The sequence below is a fragment of the Phacochoerus africanus genome, chromosome 10 (genome assembly GCF_016906955.1).
Source record: "Phacochoerus africanus isolate WHEZ1 chromosome 10, ROS_Pafr_v1, whole genome shotgun sequence".
Lineage (NCBI taxonomy): Eukaryota > Metazoa > Chordata > Mammalia > Artiodactyla > Suidae > Phacochoerus > Phacochoerus africanus.
The window spans coordinates 125,481,171-125,494,970 of NC_062553.1; the positions used below are offsets into that span (position 1 = coordinate 125,481,171).

At 36.7% G+C, this 13,800-nt stretch overlaps 1 protein-coding gene across 2 annotated transcripts in view; it reads right to left on the bottom strand.

Annotated features, from left to right (window-relative positions):
- Window positions 1-13,800, bottom strand: part of SMARCAD1 (SWI/SNF-related, matrix-associated actin-dependent regulator of chromatin, subfamily a, containing DEAD/H box 1) — a 77,286-nt gene that overhangs the window by 44,688 nt on the left and 18,798 nt on the right. For both annotated transcript variants that reach the window (XM_047798568.1, XM_047798569.1), the window contains exons 4-5: window positions 6,917-7,088; window positions 3,351-3,417 (exon numbers count right to left, since the gene is read on the bottom strand). In XM_047798568.1, coding sequence (XP_047654524.1) covers window positions 3,351-3,417; window positions 6,917-7,088 — 239 coding nt within the window. The remainder of the gene's footprint in view (window positions 1-3,350; window positions 3,418-6,916; window positions 7,089-13,800) is intronic.

The window sequence follows — 13,800 nt, forward strand, 5'->3', positions numbered from 1 at the left end:
AAGATGTGGTACATATATAAAATGGAATACTACTCAGCCATAAATAAGAATGAAACAGTGCCATTTGCAACAACATGGGTGGACCTAAAGGTTAGCATACTAAGTGAAGTAAGAGAAAGACAAATACCACATAATATTCCTTATATGTCGAATATAAAATATGATAAAAATGCACTTGTCCATCAAACAGAAACATGCTCATAAACATAGAGAACAGACTTGTGGCTGTTAAGGGGAAGGTGGGATGAGGGAGGTATGGATTGGGAGTTTGATATTAACAGATGCAAACTATTATATACAGAATGAACAAGATTCTACTGTTTAGCACAGGGAAGTATATTCAATATGCTACGATGATTGAAAGGAATATGAAAAAAATATATGTATAACTGGATCACTTTGCTGTACAGCAGAAATCAACACATTGTAAATCAGCTATATTCCAATAAAACTATTTTTTAAAATTACAGCATCAACTCTTTAAATGTATATAAAGTGGCCACAAGGCTTAAATCTGCAAATAAATGTCAGTGAAATGCATAACTAAAAATTAAGTACAAAAGGTTAAATAAGAGTACAAATACCTATATCTAAATCTATTCTATTTACAATAACTAATTTAAAACATATATATTTATCTAAAGAAAACAAGTTAATATTCTACACTATCACTTCCCAATTATGTGTTTCATAAATTCCCATCTTTTGGGGGGAGCACCCATCATCAATTTCAGGAAGAAAAAAAAGCAGGTTAGAGATGTTCCTCACACTCGAAATAAAAATTTAATTTTATTTAAAATTGGTATTTAAAAATAAGTAAAACATAAAGCTACAAAAAAATTATGAACAAAGAACACGAATAGGTAGTTCAACAAGAAAAAAAAAAAGAGGAGTTCCCGTCGTGGCGCAGTGGTTAACTAATCCGACTAGGAACCATGAGGTTGCGGGTTCGGTCCCTGCCCTTGCTCAGTGGGTTAACGATCCGGCGTTGCCGTGAGCTGTGGTGTAGGTTGCAGACGAGGCTCGGATCCCGCGTTGCTGTTGCTGTGGCTCTGGCGTAGGCCGGTGGCTACAGCTCCGATTCAACCCCTAGCCTGGGAACCTCCATATGCCGCGGGAGCGGCCCAAGAAATAGAAAAAAAAATAATAATAATAATATCAAAGTCTACCACAAGAATGACAGAAAAAAAGTCAGCTAAGTTCAAATTTAAGGAGGATTTTAACTTCATTTGGGCAGAGGTTTTGTCCATTTTGTTTCTACATGTATTTTCAGTGCCTAAAACAGCATCTGACATCCAACAGTAGGTATGCAATGAACATCTTAAACTAATGAATAAAGCTGAAGGATACAAACTGCTCAAGAGAAAAAAGATTAGACACTACTGTGCAATGAAGTTATTTTACAAATTTTTCTTTTGAAAGATTTTGGAATAGTGAAATATTATGAGCACAAGATAGAATATGTAAAATTTCTCAAACCATTTAGCAATTCGACGTTAACTGAGCCTACCATTTTTAAGGAACTTTTACAGGAGGGACACAGTAATGAGGAAGACACACTAAAGCATCTCCTGCACCAATTTCTGTCATTAGATGGCCATTAGGACCAAATAAATGCTAACATGCGCTATGCCACTCACTATAATGAGACACTTAGAATAACTTTATCACCTCCTCATAACAACGTATAAGTTTGGTAGTGTTATCATTATATTATTTTACTGCTAAGGAAGCAGAGACAGGAAAGTTAGGCAACACTAACCAAGGTCACAAGGCTAGTAAGTAGAAGAAAAGGAAGAATCTTAACACTTGGTGTGGGTAGCAACTATATACCAGACAATACTGTTCCTTTGCTCAAATTGCTGAAAATGAGAGATTTAAAATATTTCATGTGGATAAAATAATACCATTTGGAATCCACTCCAAAACAAGGCCCATGGGGGGGTAAATATGAGGTAGGTAACTGTTGAAGACATTAGGCCCATGAGAATACATTATATTATTTTATATTTTTGTATATATTTTTTAAGTTTCAAAAAAATTAAATACTAAAAAAAGAAAAATCCACTTAAAAATGGGCACTTACTTATTCACACTATTGATGAAAGCATAAGCTTTAAAATTAATAACGAAGTACATATTAAAATTTAAAATGTGCATACCCTTTGATTCAGCATCCTAGTTTGAAGTTTAGCCTACAGAAATAATAACATAAAGATTTACTTATAAGGCCATTTACTTTAGTGCTATAATAATGAAATAATGTAACATAAAAGCTAATTAGTAAATAGTTAATAAACCAATCCTATAGGTAGTCAGAGAGTATTACGGAGGCTTTTTTTTTTTTTTAAACAGGACTTGTGTGGCATATGGAAGTTCCTGGGGTAGGAACTGAATCAGAACTGCAGCTGCTGGCTTATGCCACAGCCACAGCAATGCTGGATCTGAACAGCATCTGCGGCCTACACTGCAGCTTGTGGCAATGCTGGATCCTTAACCCACTGAGGTCAGGGTCAAACCCACATCCTCATGGATACTATATCTGGTTCTTAATCCAATGAGCCACAACAGGAACTCCTGGAGGCAATTTTTGATTAGATAAATCTGATTGTACTGACAAGTTATCCATGATAAGTCATCAAATGACTTTTCTTAAAATGTAAACCAATACTACATATTTTTTTAACTTAATGTGTGTATGTATTGTATAATGGTGTATAGTTTTGCTATTCTTTAAATATCTTATTTGGTAATGTGATTACAAGTTATTTTTAATTGTTTGGTATGTACAAGTTAGAAAAAAATCTAGACAGTACTTACTAAAAAAAAAATGGAGGTGCTTTTATAATGCAAAACTCCTTTAAATATAGTTATTTTTGTATTCTGAGCCTGGAATATAGCATTTTTACTAAATGAAAAATTCTAATTACCAGTTAGGACTTTCTTAAAAACATTTTTATGTTTTTACTGACTTAGATTTATGCAAACAGAACTAAAATGCAATTAGAAAGCACACTTATGAAAGACAATATACTCCCAAAACTCTACTGATGTGTAGAAAACAGCATTACCAATGAAAAACTGCCCCACTCACATTTTTGGGGAAAAAAAATAATCAACCTAGAAAATCCAGTTCCCAAATGGAACTGGATATGACCTCAGGTAGGTCACTTAATCCTCTTAATCATCAGTTTTTTCATGTAAAAACCCTGAAGCTATTAATACCTCCTAAGGTTCCTATAAGAATTCATGAAAGAGTGTGGTAATTTGAAGAACAGTATCAAAAGTGAGATGATATTTATTATTATATAACCAATAGTTCATCATGGCTTGAGACTAAGTCAGCATACCTGCATCACCAAACATCAGCAAGGCAGCAGCAATTGCTCCATCCATAGTGCTTGTTGATTCAATCAACTAACAAAATGAGAAAAGAGTAAGTTTTAAAAATACTTTAAAAATTATTTCACAAAATTACCAAGTATTTAATATATTAAACATACAAAAAGTGAAGAAATATATATACATATAATAGTATAAGTTCATTGAGTCCTATGATAAATAATCCATATCTTAAAACATACTGGATTTACTTATCACCATTTTAAAAGAAAATGTAAAATGTAGTCAAAAATAAACAGCATCTTCAATGTTTTTGTTATTTTAATTGCAAAGCTGTATGGTAAATTAAAAAAAATTCCTACTTATGAGTGAGTCCAGAAACTGCGTGTGTGTGTTTAGAAGGGAGGCTGGGAGTAGGGGGAGAGGGAGAGAGAGAGAGAGAAAGAGAGAGGGAAGGAGGAAGGAAGGAAGATAGGGGGAGACAGACAGGGATAGACATTTAAAGTAAACCATAATTCTGGAATAATTTCTTTATATCTAATATTTCTTGAATAGGATAAAGGACTCAAATTTTGCTCCTTTTCTTTCTTTCTTTTTTTTTTTAATGGCCACACCTGCAGCATATAGAAGTTCCCAAGTTAGGGGTCGATTCAGAGCTACAGCTGCAGGCCTACACCACAGCCACAGAAACTCAGGATCCAAGCTGCATCTGTGACCTACACTTCGGCTTGACACTGGACCCTTAACCCACTGAGCAAGGCCAGGGATCAAACCCACGTCCTTATGCATACTGGTCAGGTTCTTAACCCACTGAGCCACAACAGGAACTCCTTGTTGTATTTCTGAAGTGCCTGAATTTGTTCAAGAACATATTAATACATGGCTTAATTAATAGTTTCAATATACTATTTTTATATCATTCTGTAACATTTTCGATTTCGGAAGAAACTGAGATGCTCTTTTCTATCTTTCCTATACAGGTTTTCTATATAGTTTTCATCATGTTGGACCCTCAGATATCCTGTAAGCCCCTCTTCATTTTCAAAACAGCCAAAGCATATTCTCATCAGGCTTGGTACTAAATTTCCATTTTAAATAATGGGAGATTACTTGAAATCCAGATTACTTCAAGAGAATGCTGTTTTGGAGCAAGTAATATGCCAAACATTCCATAAATTTCAGATACTAATGAAATATATATACAAAGTTTATGTATCAATCCTACTTTCCCATTGTAATTTTAAAATTAGAGATAAATGTTTCTACAGGACATAAATTCCTTTGAACTACATGAAAGACTGGCAATTGAGCTAAAGTATTTTTATTTTTTATTCATTTATTTAGTCTTTTGCCTTTTCCAGGGCCGCTCCCGCGGCATATGGAGGTTCCCAGGCTAGGGGTCCAATTGGAGCTGTAGCCACTGGCCTATGCCACAGCCACAGCAACGCAGGATCCGAGCCATGTCTGCGACCTACCCCACAGCTCATGGCAACTCCAGATCCTTAACCCACCGAGCAAGGCCAGGGATTGAACCAGCAACCTCATAGTCCCCAGTCGGATTCGCCAACCACTGAGCCACGACGGGAACTCCAGAGCTAAAGTATTTTTAAACTGAGATTTATGTTGAAAATTTTAATACTCCCATCATGTTTATTCAACTGAAAGCTCTTTCCAACACTCTGCAAATGTTTCTGCTAGTGGCTACATTCTTCTCTTCTTTTTCTAAAAAAATAAAATCCCATTAGGTGGCAAGTAACTAGCAGGGGGAAATGTAAACCAAACATGCCGTTAAAGTTTCATTTAGATAGCAGTAAGAAGGTATCAAAATGATTTGGGAGGGAGTTCCCATTGTGGCTCAGTGGTTAATGAACTGGACTAGCATCCATGAGGATGTGGGTTCGATTCCTGGTCTCGCTCAGCGGGTTAAGGATCTGGTGCTGCCGTGAGCTGTGGTGTGGGTCACAGACATGGCTCGGATCCTGCGTTGCTGTGGCTGTGGTATAGGCCAGAGGCTGCAGCTCCAATTGGACCCCTAGCCTGGGAACCTCCATATGCCACGGGTGCCACCCTAAAAACACACACACACACACACAAAAAAAAGATTTGGGAAAAAAAAGATTCATATTAAATATACCAGGAATAACAGGGATAATATAATCCACACTTAAGAGTTCAAACTAGCAGGCCCAAGACCACTTTCAGTTCAGACATGTGTTGTTTGACCTGAACAGTATTTTTGGTTTTATCTTTCTTATAGTTACAATAGAAAGGAATGATGTACTGAAACAACATGGTTGAACCTCAAAACCTTATACTAAGTGAAAGAAGTCAGTGACAAAAGATCACAACATATTATTATATGATGCCACTTATATGAAATTTCCAGTACAGGGAAATCTATAAAGAGATTATCAGTTGCCTAGGGCTGGGAGAGGGAAATGGGGAGTGACTGCTAATAGGTACGAGTTTTCTTTTAGGAATGATAAAAATGTTCTAAAATTAGATTATGGTGATGGTTGTACAACTCTGTAAATATACTAAAACCTAATAAATTATACACTTGTAAAAGGTGATCTTTATGGCATTTAAATTATATCTCAACAAAGCTGTTAAACTGATCAAAACCAGATAAAAACCAAACCTTTTCACTTTTTTTGAAAATCTGAATTACTTGAAAAAAAAAAAAAGCTGTCACTGATAACACAGGATCATATCCTACTAAAGCTAAGGGTAAGCTAGCTACCCCTTTTAGAAAGGGTATGCCCCAGCGCCACCACTTCAAAATTACCTGCCTAGCCCATGCAGATGTGGTGCCTCCCACGCCTCAGCTCGGGGGAGGGGATCTGGGGTCAGTGGTGGTGATGACAAATGCAAAGGTAAAAACCACGAGCCTGCAATCAAATGATTCCCCCAAGATCACTCAACTACTAAGTGGCAAGGCTAGGGATCATCTATTCAGTAATCTCTACACAGAGATATTCATTCTCTAAAACTTAACTGGTCTATTTTTCTTCGCTCTTATAATAAGAGATAGATACCTGTAACAGTCCAACTATAGCTACTTATTTTTTTTCCTATAGTTCAATCAATATTTCTCATAAAGGATGTTATGGCAGGACAATTCTTTTGTTATGCAGGACTGTCCTCAGTATTATAGGGTGTTAAGCATTACTGGTCACAGCACACTGTCAACAGCAACCCCTGTCATTATGGGGAAAATAAGACAAAAAAAAAGCCTTCTGACATTTATGAGTTTCTAGTGGGAGATGGGGAGAGGAGGGTTGTCCTATTTCAGAACTACTCAAGCACATAAAAACTCACAACCTATATAAGATATTGAGAGAAGCTCAAATTATTATATTATTTATAGGTGAATAAACCTCACCTGCTGTAAGTTAGGATTCAATAAGTAAATTTCTGGTATTTGCCTTTATTATTACATAAAAGTTCATAATTATCTTCAAACATAAGATATCTATAGAAAAATGACTATTCCCTAAATACAGCACTGATGCAGGAGACATTTTAATCATCATTACGGCTATAGTAAGCAATTACTACAAAGGGGTATAACCTTAAGCAAATCACTGTCACTTCTTTGTGGAAAAAGTTCCTTCAAGGTCTGAAGTTTAGCATCTTTAAGGTCTTCCAATTCCGAAAGGTCTTCCAATTCTGACAGATCATTATTATTTCTACCTGCCACGGAAGGAAGGCCTTGGGACTCTTCATCTTCAGATGGCTCAGAACTAAAAATATTTTCAAAGAAAAAAAAACAGTATTTTAACGTATGACCAATGTTATGTCATTATAATTATATATAGGTATATATAAAATACAGTATATCTGCAGTTTTTTCAATGATAAATGCAACGTATACCTTCGAAGATTAAAATACCTTTTTTTGTTTCGGTACAACTGTGTATATAAATCTCATTCCCAAAGTAAGCATACTTTGAAAAGATCTCAAATTATCTGGGCTGAGACAGAAAAGAACAAACACTTGAACTTACTTTGTTAAGATCCATACTCACTGCACACTCACCTTCTTTTACCTATTTTATCACCTGTACCCTGCCTAAAAACAGGTGTTGTCATGTTGTTCTTGAGAAATTATGAAGCATACATTAATAGAAAGTTAAAAGGATTTTCACAGCCTACTTAGGTGATCAGAATCTTAAGTGTTAAAACTGGAATGGTCCCATGCAATATTAGCATGTCTACCAGGAACAAAACATTTCTTCAGGAGTTCCCATTGTGGCACAGTGGAAACGAATCTGACTAGGAACCATGAGGTTGTGGGTTTGATTCCTGGCCTTGCTCGGTGGGTTGAGGGTCTGGGGTTGCCATGAGCTGTGGTGTAGGTCACAGTCAAGGCACGGATCCTGCATGGCTGTGGTATAAGCCGGCAGCTGTAGCTCCGATTCAACCCCTAGCCTAGGAACCTCCTTATGCCCTGAGTGCAGCCCTAAAAAGCAAAAACAAAACAAAAAAACCCTCCAAAAACCATTTCTTCAGTAGACAGGGAACATTTATTTTATATAAAGCTTTACCCAACAACCAACTTTATTATTCCATTTCAGTTTACCCTATATAAAAGATATTGTGGGCCAATTTTCACTTACATATCTTCCAAACAAACAACAACCTTATTTTGAAATTCTGATTCTGAAGATCAGTAAGCAGAAGTATAACAAACAAGAACTTATCAGTATCACAGAAAGAAATATTTAAGTATATTCCCAGTGCCAATAAATGTAGACTTTGCCATCCACCTAATTCTATTTTTGAACAACTCTGAGACACATACCCAAGACCTGTATTTTAGGAACTTCTCTATACCTTTTCATGTTAGTTCAGCTGTACCTGTTAGGGCAGCAGTTATGCCTAAGAATCCCCTGAAAACATTTAAAAACAAATTTCTGAAGGACCAGAAATACGTATTTTCACAAACTTCTAGATCGACTCTTGAACCTTGCTCTGAAAATTGCTCTAAAGTAACAAGGTAAAATAAATCTTTTCTTTTGACACCATGTCTGTCCTTCAACATTGAAGACAATTATATGTGTGCCCCATTCCGTTACATCTGGACTTCTTGTTCCTGATGTACTCAACTCTAAATTTTCACTTAGCCTCACTACATTCATCCTCCTTATCTGATTCTGCCTCTTAGTTCACTGAAAAATTAAAGCATTCAGATTGGAATCCTTTTATAATTCCTGTGCTAGATAACCACTTTAAAGGTCCTTATTCCTCTGACCATAACAGCCATAATCTAGAGGTCAGATTCATCACCATTCCATGGAACAAACTCTTTTGCCTCTTGATGTAGTAAGTCTTCACACTGACAATGAATCTTATTATGTCTTGATGTCCAATTCACAGGAAATACGAACAAGAGAAAAATGAATTCAATACTATCATGAAGAAACAATCAGACAAGTCTATTTTCTCAAAAAGACTTGATCTCTTCTGTAAGTTAAAATCCTTAAAAAAGAGGAGAGGAGGGGCGTGTACTATTTTAAGATCAAAAAATAGTCAAGGGTAATGACATCCCACTCCAGTTTGGATCCTGGTTTAAAAAAAACCAGCTCCAAACCCATGAAATCTGAATATAAACTGGGAATCAGATGAGGTAGAGAACTGTTCACTGATAACAGTATTTGTTTTTGTAAGGGGGATTGTACAGCCAAGTATTATGGGGAGAAATGTTGGAATATCCATAATGTACTTTAAAATACTTTAGCTTATGTAATAATAATGAATAAAACAATGAAGCAGGAAAACAGTAACAATTGTTAAATGTCTGTGGTGTATATATGTGTTCATTATTTAGTTTTCTTGCATGACTGCACCTTTAAAAATAACAAAAAAAAAATCTACAAGAACAAGAATGACAACTCTGTGTTCTTTTATTGGGTCTCAGATCAAGCTATTCCCTTCCACTGAAGTCCTTTTACTTCCTACAGGGCCCTGCTTTTTTCTCCTGAGTTCTTTTCTCTCTCCTTAAGCTCTTCTTCCCAAGCCTGTGATGTGCTCAAGACTGCATTTCAATCAAAGGGCCAGGAATTCTAGGCATTGTGGACACAGCAGGGAAATAAGCAAATTCTCCTTTCCTTCACAAATTTTCTAAGACCGATTTTCTATTTTCACATTTCTTACATAGTTCTCACCTTGATGTTATACACCTTCTGCTCCAACACCTCAGTGAAACTGTTTTATGGGCAATAACATCCTCTAAAACATCAAATGTGATTTAAAAAACACAACACAACAAAACAAAAATTTCTATGGTCCCATATTCTGCCACTCACTGAAAATCTGGCCCCATCCTGACCCTCACTCCATGGTTCTGTGGCATTCTTACCTCTGAGTTTCCCTTTACCTCTGAGACTGTTCTGAATCTCAATAGGCTTTCTTCCTGTTTTCGCCTTCTTGAACTGCTAGTATTACGTAGGATTCTATCTTCAGCTCCTTCCTGTCTATTAATGCTTCATCAACTGCCAGAGTTTCTATTATTAATATCGGTGGTTATCAAAGGGCAGGGCAATTTTGCCCACAGAAGACATCTGGCAATGTCTGGAGACATTTTTGACTGTCTTGACTAGGGAGATGCTACTAGCATCCAGTTGGTAGAGGACAGGGACTCTGCTAAACATCCTACAACATACAGGCAGCCCCTCACAACAAAGACCTACCTGGTCCAAAATGTCAATAGTGTCAAGGTTAAGAAACCTTGATGACCAAAAAAGCCCATGCATGGGTACTGACTGTAACTATGGAATATGTACAAAATACAGTACTGTGGAACTGTGAAAAAGAATTAAGAATTTTTATAAGCTGACGTGATTTCCAGGATATATATACTGCTAAGTGAATAAAATAAAGAATAATGTTACATGTGTATATAGGCACAAGATAGAGTTCTAGTGTAAGAAACAAGAAAAAAAAAGATAGATGAAAGAAAAAGTATGACCAGAAACTAACCAAACCAGTTCATTCTGAGGTGGGAGGAGGGAAAGGTTGGAAGGAGAAGAGACAGGAAGTTAACACTTCTCTAAGCACATTCTATGTAGAGTTTTGATTTTAGGAACCATGTTAGTATTTTAAATATTTGAAAGTAAAATTTTTTTGGAGTGCCCGTCATGGCTCAGTGGTTAACAAATCTGACTAACATCCATGAGGACACAGGTTTGACCTCTGGCCTGGCTCAACAGGTTAAGGATCTGGCTCAGCTGTGAGCTGTGGTGTAGGTCACAGACACCACTCAGATCCTGAGTTGCTGTGGCTGTGGTACAGGCCAGCAGCTACAGTTCCGATTCAACCCCTAGCCTGGGAATCTCCATATGCCACAGGTGCAACTCGAAAAAGAAAAGAAAAAAAGAAAAAAAAAAGTAAAAATTTTAAAAAAAGAGGTAAGGAAAAAACCCTAAAAGGAATACAAACAGAAATTAATGAACTGAATTATATTTCAAGTGAATAACAAAGAAAATTTCGAGTAAATAATCCAAGTACTTTAACCATTTACCCTCATGTAAAGAAAATATGAAACTTAGCTATATAAGTTTTGAACTCTTAGTGGGCTTAATGGTCAGGTGCTATGATTACAGCAATTCTGAAACTATTATATACACTGGATGACTGAGCAAATCAGCAAACACAATGATAGTGGTGGAAGCAGAGTTCTTGCTGTTAGAAAAGGAAATACAGGAGGCAAGAAAGAGTGGTACAATAGAAAACATCATTATAAACTCATGACATATTACATAAAATATTACTTTTAATAAAAATAAAAAAACATAAAACCCTACCATTCTCCCTCTCTCTCATATATCCTACCCCATTCTTGCTGAAAGGGCAATGAAATAATCCCCTGCTTCACCCAATAGCAAAGAAAAAACATACCTAGTCTCCAGATTTCCAAATACCATTCCCTTTAAAAGAAACCAATGCCACTTGGAGAAATGGCTAATTCTGATTTCAGGCCTGGAGTAGGGAAAGAACCAGTCTAGAACATCTCATGCCAGGAAGGAAAGTCTCAAAAAATAGTAGGAATCTCTCAAAACCAGAGTCTACTTAGAGGGGCCCTCGCCTGCCAAAATTGAGCAATTTTAGTACTGAAATTAGTAATAATAGTAATGGATTATAATCTACTGAGCAAAAAACACCTAAAATTCCATTTTCATATTACTGTAGTAAATACATAAACAAATGAATAAATGAGGAGAAATGAGAAAACTATCTATAGTATAATACCAAATAATGAAAGTATAAATTCCAGAATGCTAGTTAGACAAACTACATTTCACAGCTACCACTGTAGTGACTGATTCAAGCAAGAATCATTAACAGATGCTACAACTATAGAAGAGAAGTCGGCTAAGGAAGAGGAGCCTTAGCCTTAAAAGTTTCTTGCCAGAGACTACTTAGTCATTACAAAGAGGAAAATGGTTAACTTCACTTACAGGAGAAAAATCTCAGGTTTCTGAGTGGTTAAAGCACACTCCACCAATAATGAGACAAAGTGATGATCAGTGTACCTCCTAACGTGACACACCGCGGACAGAAAATCATTTATGTAGTTCCTGAACCTTAACCTAAATTTCATCATGAAGAAACATCAGGGGTGTAGAAATTGAGACATCCTAAACAAAACTGACCTGCTACCTTCAAAGGCCAATATCATGAGCTTTTAGAGAAACTTTCAGATTAATAAGATTAAAGACACATAGACTAAATCCAATGTATGATGTTGGAGAAGACTCTGCTAAAAAGTACTACTCAAAATATGGTCTATGGACTGATTGCTAGTTCTCAAAATGAAGTGTTAGCTGCCCATGACAGGTTAGGAACTTAGTTTTAAACCAGACGAAATATGGAGTTCCCATGGTGGCTCAGTGTTAACAAACACAACGAGTATTCACGAGGATGCAGGTTCGATCCCTGGCCTTGCTCCATGGGTTAAGGATCCGGTATTGCTATAAGCTGTGGTGCAGGTCACAGACATGCGTTGAATGTGGCATTGCTGTGGCTGTGGTGCAGGCGGGCAGCTAGAGCTCCTATTCGACCCCTAGCCTGGGAACTTCATATGCCATGGGAGTGACCCTAAAAAAACAAAAAAAAAAAAAAAAAGAAAAAAAGGGAAAAAGAGAAAAAAAAAAACAGAAGAAATAACAACTACTTTACTAATAAGCACATTGCTTAGTTCAGCCGATTTTTTTCCCCATTACTAGACTTTCTTGGTAAAGGAATGAGTACATTGATTTATATTCTAAGGGGCATATTCCTTATTGACAAACTGGTACTCTGAGTAGCCCTACTATAAGGAAAATTACCAGGATAACTGGTAAAATTTAAACATGGACTAAATATATTACATAATAGTATTGTACCAATGTTAATTGGTATTTCTGAATTTGAAATGCTTTTTTTCTGTTATATAAGAGAATGACCTTGTTTTTAAGATATGAATGTGAAATCAATACAGGCAAAGGTCTCAGTAATAACTCTTACTATTATTTTATGAAGATGGTGGCAAGCAAATGTGGGAAGATGTTAACAATGGGTGAATCTTTTTATTCTATTAAAATTTTTTTTTCTTTTTATGGCCACTCCTATGGCATGTGATAGTTCCCAAGCCATGAGGTGAACTGGAGCTGCAGCTGTGGCCTACACCACAGCAACAGTGGATCTGGGCCGCATCTTCAAACCTACGCCACAGCCTGCTTCAGTGACTGATCTTTAACCAAATGAGTGAGGTCAGGGATTGAACTTGCATCCCCATAGAGACATCATCAGGTCTTTAACCCACTGAGCCACAATAGGAACTCAGAATCTTTTTAAAAGGGTTGCGGAAATTGACCATTCTTCCAACTTTTCTGTAAGTTTAAATTTATTTCCAAAATAAAAAGTAAAGGAGTTCCCATTGCGGCTCAGCAGATTAAGAACCCAACTAGTCTCCATGAGGATGTGGGTTTGATCCCTGGTCTCGCTCAGTGGGTTAAGGATCCAGCATTGCCATCAGCTGTGGTGTAAGCTGCAGAGGAGGACCGGATCCCATGATGCTACGGCTGTGGCGTAGCTCGGATTTGACCCCTAGCCTGGGAACTTCCATATGCTGTGGGTGTGCCCCTTAAAAAAAAAAAAAAAAAAAGTGGCGTGCTAATACGTCAGTTATCCTTAGGATTTACCACACAGGATCTTCACTATTTTTTTGTTACTTCAAAGTGAAGCTCAGGATAAAGGCATGTTCATCAGGGCTTGTGCACATTTTAAGAGGAAATCCTCATCTCAGCAGCGGACGGTCTTGAGCCCTTCCATCTTCTGTAACACTTCTTTCACTTAGATTCTGATCACACAACATTTTTGACTTTTCTCTTACCTCAATAATTGCTCTTTTTTAGAACCTTCTACAAGTTCCTTCTCATCTCCCTTTCCCCAAATCCAGAGTTCCCTTGGCCT